The sequence below is a fragment of the Cavia porcellus genome, unplaced genomic scaffold, assembly GCF_034190915.1.
Source record: "Cavia porcellus strain 051 isolate PalLab524CR breed Dunkin Hartley unplaced genomic scaffold, mCavPor4.1 scaffold_10, whole genome shotgun sequence".
NCBI lineage: Eukaryota > Metazoa > Chordata > Mammalia > Rodentia > Caviidae > Cavia > Cavia porcellus.
In genome coordinates this window covers 47,595,611-47,620,021 of record NW_026947493.1, presented here as the reverse complement: position 1 = coordinate 47,620,021, position 24,411 = coordinate 47,595,611, and the positions used below count along the sequence as shown (strand labels likewise).

The window sequence follows — 24,411 nt, the reverse complement described above, 5'->3', positions numbered from 1 at the left end:
CTATTTCTAAGATGATAATATGTAATCTATTAACTGGTGATTTCTTACTGTCTTTTTTTTTTTTTTTTTTTTGTAGTTCTGTATTACGTGTACCCTTACACCGCTTTGTTTTGTTTTGTGTTTTTCTCTTTTTCCTTTTAAATAAAATTAAAAAAAAAAAAAAGAAATTTCTTGTACCAGATAATTAGTCTGCTTCCCTGACTCTCAATCTCTGGTAGTGTCTCTGGATATGAGCAAAATGTAGACAAATTTTCTGCAAGAGCTTAACACATATGGCCTGGAGTCCAGTTGCCAGTGGAGTCCTTCCCAAATGAAACTTCTTGAGCCTAGTCTATTCCATTCCATTGTAGTCAACGTTCTGGTTTTCTGAGCTATGATTAGAATTTCCTCCCAACAGACCTAGCTCACAGCATTCTAGGGTTGCTTTTCCAGTTGGAATCCCCAAACTTCTTTTACGAGTCAGTTTCAAAAGGTTCTGAACCACATTTTCTGGTAGTGTCATGGCAACAACCCACTCTCAGTATCAAAATCTTTCTTAGTTACTTTCTTATACACATGTGTGATGCAGTATCACACATCCATGATCCAGTCATTTTCCTAAAGCCCCACCTATGTGTGCATGAGGCTTTGTGGGACATCTAGATATAAACCATAACAGAGTGCTTTCTCTGGGTCAGCTTTCTGAGTTCAAGTTTGATGGTAGTAGACTGACTGATGCTAGTGATGGTTGATTAATGCTAGTAGTGGCTGATTGACGCTATTAGGCCGTATCTCTTTAAACTGCTGGCTATGAGTTCCCTGAAATACAGTAGTTAAACACCTTTAATTGCAAAAGCATTATCCCAATGCACCAGATGTTATTCTGTAATAAAGAATAATGTAAGTTAAAACATCTAAAGCAACTAAAATGAAAATTTGAAACATCACTGGAGTGGTTCCTACAAGTTTGATTGTTCTCTTTTAGTCTTCTTTTCAGTCTTTCTGTCTGATTGGTTCTGTTCATATAACTTAAATTATTCACAAATGTCTGTTATTGGCTGAGTTGTGTCACCTCAAAATTCATATCCTAATGTCCACCATTCCTTAGAATTGATTGTATTTGCCTTTATAGAAATGATTAAGGTAAAATAAGGCATAAGGGTAGGTCCTAATCCAATGTAAGTAGGACCCATATAAGGAAAGATTATGATACAAACAGGTCCACATACAAAGGAAAGATTGGGTGGAAACCGTGAGAAAGTGGCTGTCTGTAAGCCGAGGACTGAGACCTCAGAAGAAATGAAAGGCGCTTTCATCTTGAGCTCAGAGCCTCCAGAACTAACAGAAAATAAATTTCTGCTGTTTATATGGAAACACTGGTATTCTGCTAAAGAAAGTCCTGGTATTCTGCTGAAGAAAGTTACATGAGAATGTGTGGTGGCCCCAAGCCCTTTCCTTTCTTGACAAGCCACTGTGAAAGTACATTGCACCCATCCTTATTGTAAGATAGATGTTATGGAAATAAGACTTCATGAGATTTTAAACTATAAATACTTACTTTTTAAAATATTGTGATATTTTAGGTATATGTTTGGAACATTGTTCTCAGCTCTAAGTATACAAATAAAACACAACAAAAATATGGTTTTTGACCTTGAAAAAGGTTTTGACCTTCTAGTCTATTTAGGAAAGCCAAATAAACTTATTTCATAAAAATAAATATAGCAAAAATTCATAGAAAAAAACAACAATGAGAAATTTCAGTGACTCTTAAGCAAAAAATTGAAAATTTCAAGACACTTAGAAGCGTAGTTAGAATTGTATTTCTTGCAATATAAGCAAAAAGATGTGAAGGCTGGAGTGGTCTAGAATATATGAGTGTGTCAGACTAGATGAGTGGAGATGTCATATCTTTTTAAATTTAAGCTTCATAAAACAATCATAGGTGAACCTCTGATAGTGAGTAAGTAGATGATATATCCTTTTTCCTTTAGGAAAAAGATGTGATAGAAATATGAAAAATAGTTTAAGAGCAGGGGAGATTGTGTAAAGAGGATACCCTTTGAATTCTATTTCAGTAACAGAATTTCAGCACATTATCCTGAGTATTCTCCAAAGAAGACTTTCCACAAAAGGAGGGACTCAAGGTTAAATAAAATGGAAGAATTCTAGTATGTGGTATCATTTTGTGGAAGTATGATGCAAATTAGCTTATTTTAATGGACTTTGCAGTTTCTCAGTAAAATAAATATAGACCAGAATTAAATATAATTAAGCCAAATTTTAGTAGGCTTGTGGGCCCAGTCTGAGGGGTTATGGGAGAGAGGGCAAAAGGAAAGTCAAAAAAAGTGTTGGAGTCAAGATGGATATCAAAGGCATAGCGAATTGACATGAACTCTGCAAGGGTCATGTGAGAACGATGCTCCCTGAATATAAAGTTTGGAGGAAGGGAGACAGGCTCTCCACTCCCTACCCAGGAAGTAAGCCTGGGAAACAAGAACTGTACTTAATTTTTTTTCCTCTTTATCTTTGTGCTTAATAGAACACTGGGATTATGATCTATATTTAACAAACAGGTGGTAGATTTTTTTGTTTAGTATCTGAGTTAATACCAGGGAGAGGATTACGTAAGACATTGCTTTCTAGGTATCCATAAGTATCAAAGCTAGACTAAAAATTTTTCATATCATACCTAGTTATCCAAGGTATGTGTCCTTCGATTCTATGGTGGTTTTATTCACTTAGTGAAGCTAAGTTTTCTAGAATGTGTTTCCATGCCACACAGCATTTTTAATCTTATTTTTATTTTATGCTTTGTATTCTCTTCGAGTTTATTTCCAAACCTCTGTCTTTTGGCTACCTCACATAGTCTCCTATTTTGCCTTTTGGGTTGGATGAAATGACTCAGGCAGTTTTAACTATGTACTCTGCAAGGACTCCATTCTTACCCTCTGGCTACTCCATTTCTGTCTGCTTCAGGAACTTTTTCAGGGATAACAACCCCTTGGCCAGCATCCCAGATGAGCTGGCTCCAGCCTCCCATAAGGGAATCAATTATTTACCATGAGTTATTTCTAGACACAACACAAGTGGATGTTCTTAGCCCAAATCAAGGTTGATGACGCAGGGCACTATCCAAAACTTTATTGATTCACTAATTCCATCTAATTCCCCTCTTTCCCAAAACTTTAATATATATTCCCCAGTATTTGCCTTACATAACTGTGTCATCCAACTGCATTCTCACAATAATCTTTGCGTTCAAGTATAGGGATCAGGTCATGATTTTGGACACTCAGCCCTGCCACTGACTGGTTATGTGTGTCCCCGGGCAGTGTACTTCTCAATGTCAGTATCTTGCAACTGTAACCCATGGGAGAATAGAAATGATTATCTTTTCTTCATGATATCTCTCTCATGACTGCGGTAAAATCAAAATAAAATAATACACAAAGAGTTTAGCAGAGATACTAGCATAAAAATATTTAATAAAGGTGAGTTATCACTAGACCTCTGATGAAAACTGTGAATTAAATTTTTGCCATAGGAATAACAAATGTAATGTAAAACATACTTGTTTCTTTAAAACATTCACATTTGCTCAGGCCATACCCACAAACACTGTTTCTTGATAATTTTAAATTATTAATTTAATATAATTATTAATTTGTTAAATTACTAATTATGAATATGCATGTTTGAATGAATATGTATAAGTTCTGTTCTTAAATCCCTGTTTACATAACCTTTTTTTCTAGAATACCGAATTCTATTGAAAATGCCTGTTAAGTTACCATGGAGTTTGTGCCCAAATATTTAAAAACTCTAAATTGATAAATCTTAAATTTGCTATCGTTACAGTTTACCTTTATAGCAACAGGAATAATAAAGTAGTAATGGCACACATGTGACAACTGTCCTCTCTGTGTAAAATATACCCCAAAAGGACAAATCATGAGAGAATTTAGAAATGCTAGCCAGAAATACAAAAATTCCGTGTCTTCATAAAATATAACGGTAGATTCCTGGCTCATCACTACCTTTCTAGTCATAAATCTTTTTGAGGGCCTAATATTTATTGAGAAATTATTAATCAGGCTATATTTCTCCATTTATAACATTTTGAACAATTTATCATATTAAGTAAATGATCTTTGACAGAGGTCTTGTTCACGCTGAGATTGATGATTTCTGTCCTTTTTCAACCACAAGTAATTCCACATTTCTCTTAGTAACAGGTGCTTGCCAGTGTAATGCATTATAATAATTTGATCTAAACTATATAGAAGACAAAAGTTTTCATTTTAGCAGAATATTTAGCAACATTATTTAAGAATACTTTTTTCAGATAACTTAATTGTGTACTTAATGTTTAGACCTTTTAATCGTTTATGAAAATGAAAATGCTTTATGTTATATTTAGATGCACTTTATTGGTTAAAATCTGAGAGCCCTGCCTAATAAGTCTGTAATTTCCATTTCTTCAAGGAAGTCTAAACTCACTTATTAATTTTCGTGAGTTAACATTTTCAAGAAAACAAAGGAAATGTTTGAAAAATGATGATTTTGACATTTAGGATCAATTTTATATTCAAATCAATTTGACAACATGAAGCAGTCTGAGGCATTGCATATAAACAATTTTGAACTGATTTCTCCTCCTGTAGAAGGCGACCAAATACTTCCATCAAAGGGGTTGATACCAATAACTCATTTTCAAGCTTCACTCTAGTGGGCCTCTCTGTAGACAGGAGTGAAGGGCTCTGGGGTATGTGGGTTCAGCAAAGCCGATTGAATAATTGTAGAAAATAAACACCCCTAGGAAGTATGGAAAAGGTGAATGGTAATAAAAATGTTATTAAACTTAGAGATTTCAGCTTTCTCTCATTTCTCCTGGCGTTTTTTCAAAGGAAATGCCACAGTGACTGCGAAGGTTTCTAAGTCACATGCTGAACTTGCAGCAGTATTAGAAAGGAAACCCATTGTGAAATAGAAAAGGAAAAGAGCAGTTAGGACACTTTAATGAACACTTGAATGCACCTCAAATGAAAAACAGATGTTCTTTGTTAAATTTAACAGCGTTTCTTAGTCAGATTGAGGTAACTAGCCCAGCTAGTGGGGTAGAATTGGCTACAGCAGGATCTTATTCTAGGGAGGTTTGTATCTTGCATGTTCCATATGCAGTATTTCTCCCAGTTTTGTCTGCATTTAGTTAACAGGAGGCATTTGGCAGTGTATACCTTGAAGATTGATTTTGTTCATGCATTTTATAAATTTTTTTCTATACAGTAAAGTTGTGTGCATTTTAGATTGATGAGATTGTTTTAAGTTTTGTAACAATTTCATAAATCTTACAAGGGCATTTTGTTAGGTTTTTTTTTTGAAAAATGAATTATTGCCATATGAAAATAAAGGCTTCCATTAATGTTTTAAAGTAGCAACTGATGTTATGTTAAATACATTTCATTAACATTGTCCTCTTCTAAAAATAATTGTTCACCCTGCTTTTCCCTGAGTCCTTTCTCTATTTCAAAAAACAAACAAAAATAGAATAATACTAAATAAACTTCTTTCTAGGAAATCCATCTCATCCCTCAATTAGTAAGTAGTTCCTCATGTACACTAAAAACTTGCTTTCCTGCCTCAACTGATGCATTCAATGGAAACACGATCATGAGTCAATGTCGACACACTCCCATAACCCTGTCCTGAAAACCTAAGTTCTACTACTGCTCCACCTTTAACAAACCTTGGGACGTCTTAGGTTTTCTCTCTTTGGGGGCTTTTAAACATCTATGTTGAACTATGTTAGCATTCCATGGATTAACATATTATTAATTTGAAGTCAGTGACTTAACTTGGTGTTATGCAAGATATAAAAGAAAGCACAGTCCTATTTCACAATGAGGAGAAAGAAGTCCCGCATGTGATTTTTTCAGTAACCTCCAATAATGCAATGGTGGAAATACAGCTAGTTCAACTACAATCAGTTGATCCAAATGCATTTAGATAACTGCTCCATGTCTCTGTACTTCTATGTATATTTTGGTTTAATGCCTGGGAAATGAATTCTCTCTTGTTTTTCATCTTTATCATGTAAAAATAAAACCCATAAAACAACACTACAACCAGGTCATTAAACAGCAGGGAAGATGATATAATAAGCTAACCAAACAACATAGGAAGTAAGGAACGGATCCACAGGCTGTTGTAGTTTAGCAGGCTCGCCTCATGCAAACTCATCTGAAGCAACATCAAGGCCAACTTCAACATCCCAAAAGAATTGGGGAAAACAAAATATTAAAATGTTTTCAAAGAGCAGTAATCCCAGCTCCAAAATCACTTCTAGGTTGAGATCAATCACACTGAAGAAAGGAAGTCAGAATGGTACTTCAAAGCACCATGGCTTCAGCCATTTGTAGAAATCACCCGTTTTCCTCAAGTTGTAACCACAATCATAGTACTGTACAATTCATTTCATGCAAATGTTATGAGTTTTCAAATTCCTCATTATGAGTTTTCTTTCTTTCTTTCTTTCTTTTTTTTTTTCCTGTCTTTTGCTTTAGGAATCTCCAAGGTTAATACAGAAGTTCTGTTAATTAGGACAAAATTTTCAGTTGCACATTTAAAAAAAATTTTTTTCTTTAAACAACTATTTCAGAAAAAGCAACAGATAATTAGGAGTCCAACCACTGCAGTATCAGTGGGAGTTAGAATTGGAAATTGATATCTGTAATCTATGAAGCAAATTTTTGTTATTGATCTTTGATGTTGGGAAGGTTTTTCTGATGGTTTTGTTTTTAGTATGCTAAATCTTTATAGACAGGGTGATTAATATAAGGGGAGAAGATATTAAAATGACAAGGAACCCAATCAAGATGTCAGTTTTACCGAGAACAAGGCAAAAACTAATGACCCCTAAACACTGTCCTTCTGCTGGTCCAGAGGCCAGCAAGGGGGAATATGTATCTACCTTATCTGTTGATAGTTACCTGTACAGCACTTCATGCTCCTCTAGCCCCCAACTTTTATACTTTTCCAAACTCTAGTGATCCTCCTTGGCAGATGGTGAATCATGTGCACTGAATGTGTCCCATATTTCTGTTACCAAGTAGTATCCAACATAGTTTTCTCTCCTTGTTCAACTTCTGCAATTCAACAATGCTTCACAGATAATTGTTAATTCTACTTTGCTCTAATATTTCCATATAAAAAGAAACCTAAATTGCCATTCAAAGTTCTCTTAGCATTACAAACTCAAAAGCTATGTTCTTCATCCTATGATTAATTAGGGAAATTCCCCACAACAATCAGTTTAGGAAATCCTAAAGTATCTAATTAACTTATCAAAGTTACTTATATTTAACATAATAATATATCAACCAGAATAAATGCTATATATTTCCTTTCTTGACCTCACTCTCCTAATCCAAACATCCTAGGAAAATAAATATAATATTGGGTCAAATTAAATTCAGCCCCATGAGGTTTACAGGCCTGTGTTAAGGACCTTTCCACCTTTTTGCCCTTTCAGACCTCTGAGTATTCAACCCAGAGCTGAGTTTGTTTCTGAACATCCATGTAGGATTCTGACTGTGCTTTATCTCAGCATTAGTCTTCCAGCAATTCTCTAGAATAATACCCGTCTTTTAACCACTCCCAGCAAGCATGCTTGTTTAGGATTAGAGTATTGAAATGTGATTCCAGTGATACTGGTGATGCCAAAGCAAGCAAATATACTTACACACACATAAATACACGTAAGTGATTTAAGGGTTTAATAGAGAATTCACTTCCCAAACACTTTTGCTTATTTAATATGATACAAGAATATCCAGATCTGAACAGTAGTCCAGCATTCTTTGATATTAGACTCTTTAGTTGAAGGAAATTTCCTCCATCTTGATTTTTTATTGTGTGTGAATTTTAGGAAGGATGTTTAATCACATTCAGATCATGTGATAAATTAAAATGAATGTGAAAATTTTAGCCTTTGTAAAAAATAAGGATAGAATCTTTTTTTCAGTTTGTAAAAATCGTTAATGTTTTATTTTTACAGATTGTATTTTAGTGTTTTAAAAATTTCTTGTCTTTTTCAAAAGCTTGAGTTTGCTCTCTCAACCTCTCAAGAAATCAAAGTGGATTTTTAAGAAGTGAAAGTATATTCTTCTTAAAAATCATGTTGTAAATGATTAAGAAGCTCTGTCTGCCTTTCTGGAGTTCGACTGGGTTTTCTTGAAGCCTTCTGGTGACTGCCTGCTAGAAGACTGACAATACTGCTACTGGCTAAGAGGATAGGAAAGCCCTAGTAACCTGACAAGCCATAGGAAACAACACATCGGGTCAGGCTGAGGACTCAGTGTCACAAAAGACTTCTTGCCTTATACAAATTAAAATGCAAAACCTTATTAGGCAAAAAGTTAAAGGAGAACTAAAATTGATCCTGTAGAACTGAGAGAAAAGTGTATACACTGCAAACACACTTCTCCACTGGGCAGATAAGGTGACATTCACCAGGTCTGCTATCTTGCTGAGAGCAGTTTTCCAAGTCAGAGTAGTTCTTTCTCTAATGCAAGTTTATTTGGATGGGCTTCGCATTTTATTAAGGCCCATCTTAAATTTGAGGAAACTTACTTCTTCATAGAAAGGTAGCCTATTGAATATATGGTCATGTTTGTAAATTCCAAGAATCTTCTGAAGCAAAGCATTGTAGGACATTTCAAGTTTAGTATTAGAATTGTAATTTTATCCCTGATTATCATGCCTCTTATCCACTTTGTAAATCATCATTAGCACTTGAAACATTGAATTCTGACTCATAGTACCTACATGGGTTGTAGGAGTATTAGAGATCATGGAACTGACTATAGCAGTTATAAAAATCTAATTCCTTATGTGATTTGTCAGGGAATATATTTCTTTGGAAGTGTTCTATTATTGAAAACTTCTTGTCTGGAATATAAAGTACATGGAAGAAGCAGTAACTATCTTTTAGGTAATTTCATCCAAATTGTGTTTTGTATTTGAAGGCCCCAGGAAGATCGTAATTTCTGTAAGAAGATTTTTGCTGGCAGGTTTTTAAAATATAGGAAGAATATTACATTAACAACAATTTAAAGCTACTAAAGACATATAAACATTAGCAAAAGATAGAGGATCAAAACATAAACAAATCAACTAGCTAGGGAGTTATTCCACCTATTATCCAAGAGTGTATCTACTCAGTTGTTTTCAATTCTTTCTTATACATTTTCTGGGAAATGCATACATTATAGAGATATTTAGGAATGTATGTCTTTTGAATCAAAAGTCTTCTATCATTTATTATTGGCTATTTTAGGAAGAAACAGTGTGGGTACCCAGGGGAAAAAATCAAATGATTTCATCAGACAATTTCAAGTGCTGATATTGTATATTTGAAGCACATTAAATGAAATTACTAAAGAGACATTTGTTCTTCTTTTTACCCTTATTTGTCAGGGATGACTAATCCTGTATGTACGGGATTCTTCACAATTGCAATGTGAAGAAAATGAGGGTGACTAAACAAGAAAGACAATGGAATATTAGCCACTGAAATTTACTGCTATTATTTGGTTAACCTGAAGGAACAAAATCAATTTAATTATGGATTTCTCTTGCAAACTTGAAGAATAAAAACAAATAGTACTTTATTGGAATGTGATGAATCAGATAATATAAAAACATTTCAAAGCAGTCGTGAAAGTCACATTGAAAATAGGGATATTAAAATGAGAGGCATTCGGTTTGTACTGTTCCTGGGAGTAAATACTTCAGTTAGTTTAGTATAGTTTACCATTGTCATTGTTTAACTTTGACTTTTAAGAATATTTTTATCAACATATTTTGTCCTGTTAGAACAAAAAATTTTCCTAATTTTTAGTATAGTAGCAACTAACCAACTGTAATGATATGGAAACATAATGCCCTTGATAACATTTGTACTTCTATATCTTCTTACAGTGAAGGGAAAATCCACCTATTTTAAAATTAGGGGAAAAAAAAGACAGGATTGGGATTCTGACTTTGTCATTCATGTTTGGTCATTAATGGATGACATAGTGTTTTGGAGAATGCAACCCTAAATTATCAGATAAAACTCTTAGTGTCTTGAGAAAGAGAATGGATCTGAAAACAGGTCCTACATAGCATCTTTCTTTTATCAGAAAAGCTCACCAGATTTTGAATTTATATCTCTGTAAAAGAGAGCAAAGCAAACTGAGAGACTTTCTCATGAAAGCAAAATGACCATTATTTTTCCAGAAGAAAAGATATTTATTATGTAAAACTTGCCTAGGCACAGCAAATCTTATCTTTACATTAAGTAAAATGAGATATTCAGATCAAAAGTAATTAAAAGGTGATATTAGACTACTGTACAAAAGTGTATCTCCTTTTAAAATTGAGTTTTAGGTAATCATTTGTCAGTGCTGTCATAGATACCTTGAATATGGATGCCAGTAATTTGAAAATCTTAGAATTCCCTTTGCCCAATGTCAGTCTGTCCCTTTTCACACAAGTACATACATAGATAACAAGACACATTGTTCATTTTGCAGGCAGCAGCTGGAGAGTATTTTGGTTCAGTTCTGACCTCCCATACATCTTCACTGAAAGTTAGAGAGAAGGGAGGAAGCTTGGAGGAGGCCCAGTGATGAGGACACAGCCATTTCACTATATTTTTATAATCTCTGGCTGACCATTGCCACCACCAAACAGCTGCTTAAAGCACTGTATCTTTTATGGCCACAACCATTAGGACTTTTCTTATTCTAAAACTGTCCCTCCCCACCACACATGTACACACTTGAGCTTGTAGTAAGGGATACATATTGTGAGAATCATCGACTATTGTGACACCATCATTAAAACACTCCTTTTGGCAAGTTGGCATAGGAGGAAAACTCACTGGACTGGTACTTAGACAATCAGGGTTTTCTACTAGGCTCTGCCACCAAACAGTGGAAAGTCTTTTGAGCAAGTCATCTTTCTTGTCTTTGGTTTCTAATTCTATAAGGCAGTAGTGGGACTGGAGATATCTGAAGTCTTTATATCTCCATAATTCTGCAACTCTGTGATAAATTTTCATCCCAAAGTATCCATCAAAGTTTCAGTGGAATTTTTTGCAAAAGTACCTCTGTGAAATTGAATAAATGATCCACTGATCACCATCTCCTTGTCCCAGAGGAAAACAAGGAGTTTTCTGGAAACAAGTTATCTCTTTTCTAGGGCTGGGAGAATGGCCAGGATACAGGTTTCAGGACAGGGACCATCCTTTGCGCCAGATTTCGACCTGGTACTCTCAGGTCAATGTGCTAGTTCTTGGATGTTTCTAAATGTAAATTTGGACATTGTCATTGCATGAAAAGTTGTATTTAATTTTTTTAAAAATTCAAGAAGTGTGTCTGTTCTATATATTCTTATTTTGTGGGTAGTGTGGAGACAGAGGACTGCCTAGACTATCTAGCTCAAATTTTGTGGTGTTTGCACCTTTGCCTCTCATAAAAATGATGCTTTTAAAAATAATATCTGATAGATGAATGATACCTTTCACCATTCATATTAATTCTTAACTGATCACCTGTAACTGAGATAACTACTTAGACTACAATTTTACTATTCTAGTCTGGCTAAGTGCTTCTGGAGACTTGAAGCACAAAACTCAACTCACTCAAAAAGCTTGTTAATGGGTCCCTCATGACTCAGCTATCAATTTTTTAGTATCAGATATACATGTTGTGGCCATTATTACTTTCACTTAGAGCCAGATAGGACCCGACTCTGCAGCAGTTTATGAGATTTTATTTATTGTCATTTTAGTAGAACATAAAAAATTTAGAAATAGTGACACATAGAAATATGTGCATTATAAAAAACTTCTGACATAATATGATGGATGAATCTTTGTTTCTTTTTAAAATAATTCTTTTTGAATGTTTTCCATCTTTAACATATCCCAGGTTGTTTAAATGTGCTTTGTAAGCAATGATAAAATGACAAGTTATCATTGATCCGTCCTTTCTCCCATCTCAGAGGGATTCATTAAATAATGCATGCACCCATGTGAATTGCTTGCTTCACTATAGTATCCCCAGACCATTAGCCAAATATAGCAACATTAACATCTTTCAACCCTTAGAAACCATTTTGGTTTTCATTTAATTAAATTATCCCATTATGAAAACTCTTATAATGAGATTAAATTTAATTATTTATTAGACACTTATTCGCACTAGGGAGCCTATCAATTATGCATGATTGAGCTAAACATTTTTTCAGCCCATCACCTTTTTTTTTTTCAAGGAAGGTGCAATTTATTAAGTACACTCAGGATACTGTATCTGGCAGCCCTTAATGGGAATAAGTCTTTAGCCTTCTTAAAAGATATGAAAGTCAGGATTAAATTACTCTGTCTAAAAATGGATAAGAGAATTGCTGCCAGATATTGTGTTTTAGACTAACTTTTACAAAATCTTCCTAATGTAGTCTGTAGTTTATCTTAGAGGGTCTTTTAAAAATTATAATTTATTTACCAAATATATCAAATATGGCTTATCTTAGATATAGGACTGATTATAGAAATGGAAAAGTAAGCATTTAAAACAATACTATATTAAAATGATAATGTTGGTTATATGTTACGTTCTGATCTAAAAATAAACTTTTGGAAAACTTCAGAGTATACAAAAATAGAATAGTATGATGGACTCCTAGCCAACTATCTAGGACAGTTTTCAACCTATAGCCAATCTAGTTTCAATTGTCACCTCTTCCCTTTGCTCCCACAACTGAAGCAAATTTGAGACATGATATTTTCTATCAGTCTTTATGAAGAGAAACCTGAGTGTCTCAAAGTCAAAAAAAAAATTTTTTTTTTTTTAGTGGAATGAGTACTTAGTGAGTGCTGTGATAATAAATGTCAATTCATGGCATAAACTGTCTTCAAATCTCATCAATATGCATGAGTAGAATTTGTGCTGCCTCAAATCAAGAGGGTAGGAAACACTTGATTTGAACGTTGTGTACGCTATGAATACTATAATGTGATGAGTGGTTGTTACAGACCCTAATTGGGTTCCATCCTTCTGCCAACCTGCAAGTTGGTTTTTGACACAGCAGTTACAGTAATGCCTTAATAAAGGGTCCTTATGTCCTGCCTCTGCTCAGACCCTCTGATGGGCCTTCATGTTGTGCAGTGTAATTACCATCATAACCCACAATGCCTTGCATAACTGGATTCCTTGAGTCTCTGGTCTTCTTCTTCAGATTCCTGAGCACGTTCTGTCTTCCAGGTCTTCCCCACTTCTTTTCCTCAGCTGTCTCCAAAGAGACAGCTGGTTTCCTACCAGTCTCAGATTTATATGCTAGTGTCATCAGAGAACCTCCCTGTCTTACTTTTCTCTCATTTCTGGGGCAAAATATCTGACACCCAAAGTTAAAGAGAAAAAGGTTTATGTAGCTCACACTTAGTAGATGTTTTAGTCCGTAATCAGCTGGCTCCAAAGCAAAGTGGCACATGTAGAGGGGCAACAGTTCATGGCCGCAGGAGACAGTAAAAATAACAAAAGCAAATGGGTGTAAACAAGCCTCTTTCTATCCCTTTTATCTCATCCAGATTGCTTGGATTAAGGAGGTGTCAATCCAATCAGTGGACTGATCCAGCAATCACTTAATCCTAGCATTGAGCCATGAATCAATCACGAACTCTGCATTCAGTTACCTCCGAAAAAGCCCCATCTAAAAGTATATGAGGCTTTGGGGGAACATCTTAACACAAACTGTTCACTTCCCTGGTCATGCTGTGTGACGTCACTCCACGCCAATTGCCTTCATTCTTCACCCCCATCAGGCACCATCTGACAAAGACATTATTTCTTTCTGCCCAGCCTTCCAGGACACTTTTTTGTTTTATTTACTATGCCTAGAACAATGTCTAGACTATGATAGGACATTCAATGAATAGTTGCTGAATAAACAAAATAATTTATTCAATTTTCTGTGTATAGATACTCATAAAAATCTATTTTTAAATGTATCTTCTATGCAGAGGAGAAGAATAAAAAAGAAAGGCAAATTCACTGCACTGTAAGTTACACTGAAAGTTTTTGCAAGTTGGTTTTTGCAAGTTGGTTTTGCAAGTTGGTTAGATGTAATTCTGTGAACCAAATTTTTAGGGACTTGATTTGCTTTCAAACACAATAGGAACTGGAGCGCAATGGGGAGCTCACGACCCACTGAAACACAGCAGTGGAGCTACTAACAGCCTCTGGATTCAGAGATAATGCATCTTATAATGTTTAAAAAGAAATTGAAAGAAAACAGCATTTTATTTTAAATCTCCCAATTTAAAAATGCTGTGCGAATCACATTAATTATTTTCAGAGGATGTCATTTTGTTAAATCAGCAACAATTACTGGGCAATCAGATTAGATTTTTACATTGCAAGAGTCACACATGCCCATGGGAAGATGACTCATGTCTCAGAGTGAAGCATGAACAAGGCTAGTGAGAGCCAAGTGACAAGGAGACGTCTAGGAGCTGCTACCACCGTGGAGAAGGGAGAACTGAGGGCTGCTTGCCCTGAGGCATCAGAGGAGACTACAAAGCAGGCCGAAGTGACAGGTTTGATGGGCAGCTGAGTGAGGTAGAGGGAGACATTCAGGATGGTTTCTGGATTTTTAATTTAGGAAAGGGCAATACAGGTTCAGGACACTATTTAGGTCTGGGAATGTTGATGGTGATGGGAGGAAGAATGTAATTTGAGTTGTCTTTAGATATGAAGATAAAGAGATCTTTTTGACCATCAAAAATATGGGTCAGGGTTTTGGTGATAGGACTGAAGCAGGGTTTCTCAATCTCAATATTACTGACATTTTGCCTGAATAATTCTTTGTTTTAGAGGTCTGCGGGTGCATTTTCAAATGTTGTGTCTGCTCATGAGATTATAATAGCACTTCACATTTGTAACAACCAGAAATTTCTACAAATGTTGAAAATGCCCTTAGGAGGCAAAACTGCCCTCTGCTGTTAAGAAGTACTAGCCTTATGATATAAAATTAAGAATCATGATATTGGTAGCCAGCATTTTTCAAAATTTGTGTGAATGATCAGGCATATTTTAAAATACAAATTCCGTTTCAGTAGGTCTGTGGTGGGCCTGAGAGTTTGAATTTCTAATAATTCTCAGATGATGTTAGGCCCGCCACACTTTGAGCGCAAGATTGTAAATATATTTGAAATCATAGGAATGGGTAACCACCACTAGGAATAGAGCATGGTTTTTAAAATCCAAAACATGGGCATTAAGGTGATGCTATGTTTAGATCTTAAATGTCTCCCAAAAGCCCGTGTGTTAAAGGTTTAATCCCCAACTTAGCGATATTAGGAGCTAGTGGAAACCTTAAGAGGCTGCCCTTTAAGGGGATAGTGGGACACCTTCTTTGCTCTTTCACATTCTGCCATAAGGTAAATGGTTTTGTTCCACCAGAGTCCCTGTCATTATATACCACTGTCCAGCCACATCTGAGACTTAAAAATAATAGGCTCACCAGTTATGCAGTAAAACCTTTAAGATCGTGAGCCCAAATAAACCTTTTTAAATAAATTGATCATATCAGCTATTTGTGATGGTAATGGAAAGCTGACGAACATCAAATATTATGAATTAGGCCTCCCAAATCATTGTTCTAACTCATTTTCTTACTTTTATTTCAAAAATTATGTTATTTTTCTTTTGCTTTTCAAATATTTTCATTAGAGTCACAATGTATTCTTATGGTCTGGACCAGGTACAATTCTGGCAGAAGAGAGAGTGCTATCCAGATGATACACCTGAAACACATGTATTCAAGCAACTGCTTATAGGAATGCTGAGGCATCAAGAGACTGGCAATGTTGGGATGTCCAAAAGGTGCTGGCACTCTGGAGGAAGGGCTGCCACGGGGATCTGTGGTCCTGGGGAGACACAGCTCTTCCAGAACCCAGACACAAATCGGGATGGGATCAGGGAGGGATGCTCGTCCCTCAGGTCTCCTCTACCTGGTGACTGTCCTTCTGGAGCTTTCAGAGCCAGCATGGGAGCTGGGTGAGGCAGTCTGCAGAGCTCAGTCTTCTGAAACACAAGCAGGCAGGAAAGAACAAAGAATGGAGGAAGAAAGTTAGCAGCTACTCCGCACCAGCGCTGAGTGGACATACTCAGCAATGTGTATTTTTCTTTATTCCTACATAATGATATGAAGACTAGTCTCCTATGAATAGTTTTTTTTTTATAATCACAGAAATTGATCTTGATTTTTGACTCTACCTTTAAATGACAAATGTCAATGAAGAATTCATCTGTCTTTGGTTTTACTTTCCAGTGTTGAGCGTGCTGCTCTGGAACCCACAGGGCTTCTTTATAGCCAAATCCAGTCTAGAGAAGCACACAACCAAGGCAGCCGAAGAAGCAGCTTGTGTGTCCCACTGGAAAATACCAGCAAGGTAGGACATTTTGAGGAGAGGGAAGATCCATTCTGTAAAGTGTTGGGAGGAATCTCAAAGTAACATTTGTCACCAAAAAACGCTTGAAACACCATGTAATATAGAGCAGAAGACCAACTCAGAGTCAAGCTGAGTTTGTTAGGATCCTGGCCTTACTGTTTCTAGGTATGTGAGTTCAGTCTAATTATTTAATCGCCCTCTCAGTTTTCTCATCTGTAGACATGAGAACTTATGAATCAAATGGCAGTAAGAGTAGTGCTTCCTCCACTGCATTTTGAGAACTGAAATAAAGTAAACCATAGTGTCATAGTCCTCCACAATCATTTGCTTTATTGATATTATAATAAGATTGGTTGTCTAATATTCAAACAAAAGAATTAATGAAATTTTTAATTTTTAAAAAATTTTTTGGTGAAAACCAAAATTAGTGAGATCTTTGAGTTCTCTGCAAATGGCAAAGAAGGGAAAGAAAAAAACTAAAGTGGTCTGTCAAGGGGCATCACCTACTAACAAATCAGAGTCCCCAGTTTCCTTCAGATTGCTACTGGGTAAAGCACAAAAGTCTCTTAGAGACCCAAAGCTTCTGCTTCTCATCAGTGCACACTAATCTGATAAAAAAAGAATTCCTGTTTTAAGAGTTTTGGGGTTGTAGAAAAATATTGGTCTTCATGAATAAATGTCATTTCTGTGATGCTCCAAGATATGTAAGATTTTATCATATTAGGAATAGGTATTCCCTATGATCATCTTGATTTTAGAGCCATGAACTTTATCAGAGCCACACATTTAAATTTTGTACATTACCGAAGTTTAGTAAGTAATGGAAAACTAGTAGATTTTCTCTGCTTCATAAGGAGGTTTCCAAGTTTTCCAGAGATGAAGGCCTCAAATCACTCAGCTATCAAATGGGTATTTCACTTAGTCTCTGAGTAAGCAGGAAGGCCACACAGAGACCAGACAGAGTTCCAAGACAACATGGTTTGCTTCGTGAAAAATTTGACATATGTTTAACTCTAGAGTTTGAAGGAAATCTTTAAAACAGGTTTATAAACTGCTCTGGCCTATTCCCCAAAAGAGGAGAAGGGACTTCAGGTAGGTTTAAATACCCAATTTCTAGTGCTGAGAAAGTGTAGCTACAGCCTACAGACACAAGGGATAAAGCTCTAGTTATTTCTCTGCCATCAAAATGAGAAAGACTTTAAATTTTGTCAAAGATTACAGTATACATGTGGGTACACAGAAAGTGACAGGTCATGAAGCCTTACAGAATTCTGGTGTTTCTTGATAGAAACCTCCTATACAGGAGATTGTGGTGCACTACCCAGATCCTCCTTTAACGAAGGATTCATTTCCCCAGCTTTTGGCGTTTTGCTGGAAGGTGCTTCTCAGCTATCAGCCCTCTTCAGGAATTCCCTTGGCTACAAAGCACAGCCCCAGTCAAGAGCATACTCTTTTGGGGACGCCTGTGTCCAATAACTAGTTAATATTCAGTGATGGCCTGGCCTCTGGCCCTAGCTTGGAGTAACTTGTTAGACAGAATCTTCCCTCTAGAGCAGTAGACCCTTCCTGGAGCCTTCCTTGCACTTAACTCCTTTCTTTGCCCAATCTCACTTTCTTCTCTACCCTTCACAGTGTTAGCAGTAGCATCCCCATTAGCTCTATATGCCATTTGTCTGATCATCTACTTTCTTGAAACCCAATTTATGTAATACTTCACCTTGTCTACTAAAGGTACAAAGTAAATTTATTTCTTACTTGCTGACTATCTTTAGGAATAAGATGTTTAGCTCTAATTATTTTTTTAAATTAATTTGCTCTTTCTTTCTTAATTTTATTTTATTTATTTATTTTTATTGGTACCGGGGATCGAACTTACGACTGCCTGCTTGCAAGGCAGGTGCTTATGCCACTGAGCTAAATCCCCAGCCCATTAGCTCTAATTATTAACTAAATAAAATTTTGAAATTGATTGAATATACAAATATGACACAATATGCCATGACATCCTTGCTGCCAAGACACAAAACAAACAATAAGGACTACAGACAGAATTAGATTTGTCTTTAGGCACCATTAGTTTATTTTTCATTCTTCCCATACAGGTTGTATTTTGCCTTTTGGATAATCAGAAAACAGCTTTATAAAAATTTTGTGATGTAAAGAAAATTGTTTTATAGCCTGCATATGTGAAGTAAATTTCTAATGCAATAAAACAAATGGGATACTAAATTCTGTGTGTAAGTGTTTATGCACATTTTATCCTGGGGAAATGGACCATGCCTCGTGCTGGATTCCCGAAGGAGTTTATGACCCAAAAGAGGTTAAAAACAATTGGTGTAAAGTAAAATGAGAAGCAGAACTACGATAATATGCTGAGCATATGGAAGGCTCTGTAACACATGTTGAATGCTGAGGGCACCTGGACCGCTAATGCAGGAGACAGAGTCCTCTGTAGGAAGGCAGACTGCTGGGCGGTGGCACCGGGCTGTCCTCTCCATCCTCAGGCTGACACTGGAGAACTGAGAGTGGAGGCCAGCATACTTTTGCACTAGAGATGACTGTGACCACATCAAATAGAGTGAAGTGCATTATCCTTTCACTCTCTAGTCTGCTGAATCTTAATATTATTTATTCTTTCTTTTAAAATTTGGTCATTAGTATATGTTGTTGAAACACAATGATCACATTTACTTTGGGGGTTTGATACACACATGTATCACAACTTGGTCATTTTTATTCACCCTTGAACCCTGCTGTTTCTTTTTCTTCCTTCCCCAGATACCTCATCCATCTCTACCTCCCTGTTTAACGTGACTTGTTTTTTTTTGTTGTTGTTCTTTATTTATATTTTGGGTCTTTCATATTAGAGAATGTGGCATTTACATTTTTGTGATTGACTTCGTATGGTCTCAAGATCCATCTGTTTCCTACAGATGGCACAAACCTGACCTTATTTATTGCTGTTGTGTGTATATGCTATATTTTATCTCTTCATCTATTAACAGGCATGTAGGCTGCTTCCATGATTTAGTTACTATGAGTTATGCTGCTATAAAGGTGCATATTTACGTACTTCTGTAGTGTGCTGATTTTAGTTCTTTCAGAAATATATCCAGCAAAAGTATAGCTGGGTCAAACAGTATTTATAGTTTTAGGTTTTGTTTGAGGGCTCTCTCTACTCATTTCCAAACTGGTTGTACTAGTTTACATTCCCACTAACAGTGTAGAAGTTTTCCTCTTCCCTACAACCTCGCCAGAATTTGTAGCAATTTCAGTCCTTGAAAATGATCATTCTTACTGGACTAAGTGGAATCTCAGTGTTGTTTCAATTTGCATTTCTCTAAAGGCCAAAGATACTGAATTTTTTTTCATGTATTTATTTTCTATCTGTATTTCTTCTTTTGAGAGGGTCTATCCATTTAATGACTATTGTCGGTTTAAATCTTTTCTTTTTTGCAGGGAGGGTCTAATTTTTTAGTTCTTTGTATATTCTAAGTATTAGTCTTTTGTCTGAGGAGTAGCTGGTAAATTTTTCCCATTGTGTAAGTTGTCTCTTAATCTGTTGGTTCTTTCCTTTGCTGCACAGAAGCTTTTGAATTTGATATAATTTCATTTGTTGAATTCGGGTATTATTCCTTGTACAGTTAGGATTTTGTTCAGGAAATTCTTTGCTATGTCCTCAAGAGTTTTATTAATATTTTCTTCCAATAGATTCAGTGTTTCTGTTTTTATGCATACCTTTTTAATTCACTTTGATTTCGTTGTAGTACATAGGGAAAGATATGGATCAATTTTCATTCTTATGCATGTGGATAACCAAACACCATTCATTAAAGATGTTATCTTTTATACACAATGTATTACTGGCTCCTTTCTCCAAACTCTGGTGGCTAAGGATGCTTCAGATTATTTATGCATCTTGCATTGGTCAACACGTCTGCTTTTGTGTCAATATCATGCTGTTTTCAATATTTTAGCTTTAGTGATATAACTTGAAGCTTTCTGCTTTGTTCTTGTTGGCCAGCATTGCTTTAGGTATTCTTAGTTGCTACTGGTTCCATGTAAAAAAAGGTTTTTTGAAAAGAATAAAACCAAATGAGAGAAAACAAAATGAGATCAGTCAAAACAAAAGGATGGACATAGTGCATGACTTAAAACCAAAATACAAGGTAATCAACAGGGGTTACCAGGGCCAGGAATTTAGCTCAGTGGCATAAGCGCCTGCGTGGCAAGCGTGAGGTCCTAAATTCAATCCCTGGTACCAGAAGATAAATAAATAAATAAAATAAAAAATAGAGAGATTTCACTCTGCCCCCACAGTGCTCACCTACTTAGGATGGAGCATCATCAAATAGGTGAAAAAATTTAAAAAAAATACAGTGGTTACCATAATGTCTCTTGCTGTGTTTGATAGATTTGCCCATATCATCAGGTATAATAAAATTGAACATAACAGTACAGAACAAAATCAATAAAAACAAAACATTGGAGACATTACAGACTTCAAAAGAAGATAATAGTCAAACCAGAATGGGTATCATAGTGAGTCTTACTGTCTTCAAAGTCATTGCCTATACCATCAGACTTGATACTATCAAACATAACAGATTCAAATAAAATCAGTCAAGACAAGACAGTGAAAGCAATATAGGGCTTCAAATTAAGTTAATAGGAAACCAAAAATGGTTAGCATAGTGTATCCTACTATCTTTGGAAGAGCTGTCCATGCCATCAAATCTAGTACAAGTAGACCAACTGGAACAGAATATAACCAAACTAAAGAGAGTGATGAAAACAATATGGGTTTCAAATAATGATACACTATTAACAATGTCCACTACCTTCCCTTTTTAGACAACTGCTCCCCTTTCATTTTCACAGGGTGCATTGTACATTTTATATTCCACTAACTCTTTTAGTTTTTAGATTAGGGAGGCAACCCACTATTTACCTAAGTGATTCTGAACCTTTTTACCCTGAGCAGGATCTCAAGTTGTATCCATTTACCTACCAGAGCCTCAAGGTTTTCCTTCCTTATAGCTGAGTAGTTCTCCATTGTATGAAAGTGTTACATCTTTCCAACCAATCTGCAGCTGATGGGTGAGCTACACCCAGTTTCTTCTGGTTCCCCAAAGAGCATTATTTTCTCATGTTTGACTTCCACTCCATAAACTCTCTTTCAGGTTAATTATATTTCTTATATAGAGCATCTTAATGAACTGTATCTCCTGATCCACTCTGCCTGTATTTCTTTTTATTGGTGAATCAAGGCCATCTATAATAATGACTATAGCCAACCTTCTCTGCCTGCTCTCTGCCATACTATTTTTCTGCCATTGGTTGTCTATTTTTTCCCTTCATTCCACTGTCTGCCCCATTCAGTTAGCCCCCTCTGCAGCTGTTCCTGAAACCATGATCTTTTCTCTCTCTCTCTAGCATGTCCTTCAGTATTTTTTGTAGGGTTGGTTTGGTGGTCATGAACTCCCCCAGTTTCTCTTTGTCATGTAAGCATCTTGTTTCTCCATTAATTTTTTTTTTCTTGTCTTTTTCCTTTTTATTGGTACTGGGGATCGAACTCACGACTGCCTGCTTACAAGGCAGGCGCTTATGCTGCTGTGCTAAATCCCCAGCCCCTCTCCATTAATTTTGAGAGACAGTTTTTCAGGGTACATCAATCTGGGTTGGAGGTTATTTTCTTTTAGAGCTTGGAATATTTCACTCCAAGCTCTTCTGTATCGTGATTCTAATAGGTTTTCCTTTATAGGTGATCTGTTTCTTTTCTCTGACAGCTTTTAATAGTCTGTTCTTGTGTTGAATTCCCGGGATCTTGATTATTATATGAGTGTAGATCTATTTTGGTTATAGCTGGCTGGAGTTCTGTATGCCTCATATATCTGAATATCATTTCCTTTCCCTATACTTGGAAAGTTTTCTTCCATTATTTCTGTAAATAGCCATTGTATTTCATTTGTGTTTATCCCTACTTCTTCACTCACATTTTTTATTCTTAAACTTTAGATCCACTTGTCATCTTCTAGCCTCTATATTGTTATTTCCTTGTTCCTTGTTATTTTTAAGAGATCTTTCCTTTTGTAATCGCAAGTTGAAAACCTGTCTCCAAGTTTTGATAGTCTACCTTTTGTTTCTTTCAAGCAGTTTTGCCAGCTTTCAATGGTGTTTTTAATTTCCTGGTAATCTCTTTGAGCCTGTTTCCTGTATTCTAAACTTTTTTTTACATTCTTCATTGAAGATTTCCCTCATTTTTCTGTGTTCCTCTATTCTTCCATCTGTGTCTTGAGAGGTGCTTTGCATTTCTTTTATTATTTTCTTATATCTTCCTTTACTTGTATTAATATTTCTGTTTTAAGTTCTTTTATGGTTTCACAAATTTGTTTCTTTATGTAAGATGCTGTTGCTTCAGAAACTGCAGATGTGCAACACCCAATCTCTTCTATGTTTATCTCTGCTAGGCCAGTTCTATTTGGGTTGGAGGCTGGAGACTGCCTTTTGTTTCTTCCTCTTGTCACGTTACTGATTTCTTCCAGACAAGTGAATAGTGGGCTTCCCAGCACTTCTTATATTGGTTATAATTACTCTGAAGCATGTTGGCTAGGGATTGCTGCTCTCCCCAATCTGCTGGTGACTACTGCATTATAAGCAGGGGCAGGGCAGGCTTGCCCCTCCCTTCTGACCTGGTCAACCACTGAGAATCTTCACCATGTTAGTGTGTGCCAGGTGGGCAGGGATGGTTAGGGATAGCTTTAGGGATACCTCAGCCTTGGATTGCATATAGGGGTGGGACCCAGCCCAATTTTTACCAATCTGCTTTGTGCTAGGAGTGGCTGAATGAAGCTGGCTGCAGTTCTGGTTCTGGGCTTATCCTGCCCGACTCCAAAATGGTGCCTGGTCAATCGCTTACTCTTGTTGGAGAACTGAGTCCCCCACACTCACTGAGAGCAGGTGCAGTTCTCTGGGGTCCACTGCTTTCCTCCATGACCGCATCCTGCCGCAGAGGCCTTTGAGTGTGCCAACCCCCAACTTCACTTTGACCATGCGTCTCTGGATTCCAGTGGTGCTTCGCACACAGTGGGACTGGGTCTGGCGAAAATATATCTGTCTACAGCCTTCTATGTAAGTTTTTCTTTTCTTTTCTTTTCTTTTCTTTCTTTTCTTTCTTTCTTTCTTTCTTTTCTTCTTCTTCTTCTTCTTCTTCTTCTTCTTCTTCTTCTTCTTCTTCTTCTTCTTCTTCTTCTTCTTCTTCTTCTTCTCCTTCTCCTGCTCCTCCTCCTCCTCCTCCTCCTGCTCCTGCTCCTGCTCCTGTTCCTCCTTCTCCTTCTTTCTTCTTCTTCTCCTTCTTTTCCTTCTTCTTCTTCTCCTTCTTTCTCTTCTTCTTCTTCTTCTACTTCTTCTCCTTCTCCTCCTCCTCCTCCTCCTCCTTCTTCTTCTCCTTCTCATTCTTCTTCTTCTTCTTCTTCTTCTTCTTCTTCTTCTTCTTCTTCTTCTTCTTCGATTCTTTGATTCTTCGATTCTTCGATTCTTCTTTTTCTTCTTTGATTCTTCTTCGATTCTTCTTCAATTCTTCTTCAATTCTTCCTGGGTTGAGGGGACCTATTTCTTTCCTTTTGGTCTTCTCCAGAATGCTATATTCCAGTAATGGGGCTGTTTCTCTCAGAGAGGCTTTTTACTTTGCTGCTTATTGTTCTGCCATCTTCCCAGAATCTCGGTTCCATGTAAACTTTAGAACTTTTATTTCTAGTTATGTGAACAAACCTGAAGCTATTTTGATAAGAATTAAGTATATGTATATCATGTAGTATATATTATATAACATTTTGTATGCATGTTATACATTGTGTATATATAACATATAATAATCATATAAAGTTATAAAATACATAGTTCATATATATAATTTTTAGTAATATGATCAT

At 36.2% G+C, this 24,411-nt stretch overlaps 1 protein-coding gene across 12 annotated transcripts in view; it reads left to right on the top strand.

Moving 5' to 3' along the window:
• Positions 1-24,411, top strand: part of Eya1 (EYA transcriptional coactivator and phosphatase 1) — a 328,770-nt gene that overhangs the window by 103,815 nt on the left and 200,544 nt on the right. For 6 of the 12 annotated variants that reach the window (XM_063257445.1, XM_013144101.3, XM_023561694.2 and 3 more), the window contains exon 3: positions 16,360-16,480. The exons of 5 other annotated variants lie outside the window; for them this stretch is intronic. In XM_063257445.1, the coding sequence (XP_063113515.1) occupies positions 16,360-16,480 (121 nt within the window). Of the gene's footprint in view, positions 1-16,359; positions 16,481-24,411 lie in introns of those variants that run through there. One more of the 12 variants, XM_063257450.1, reaches the window with a different exon arrangement.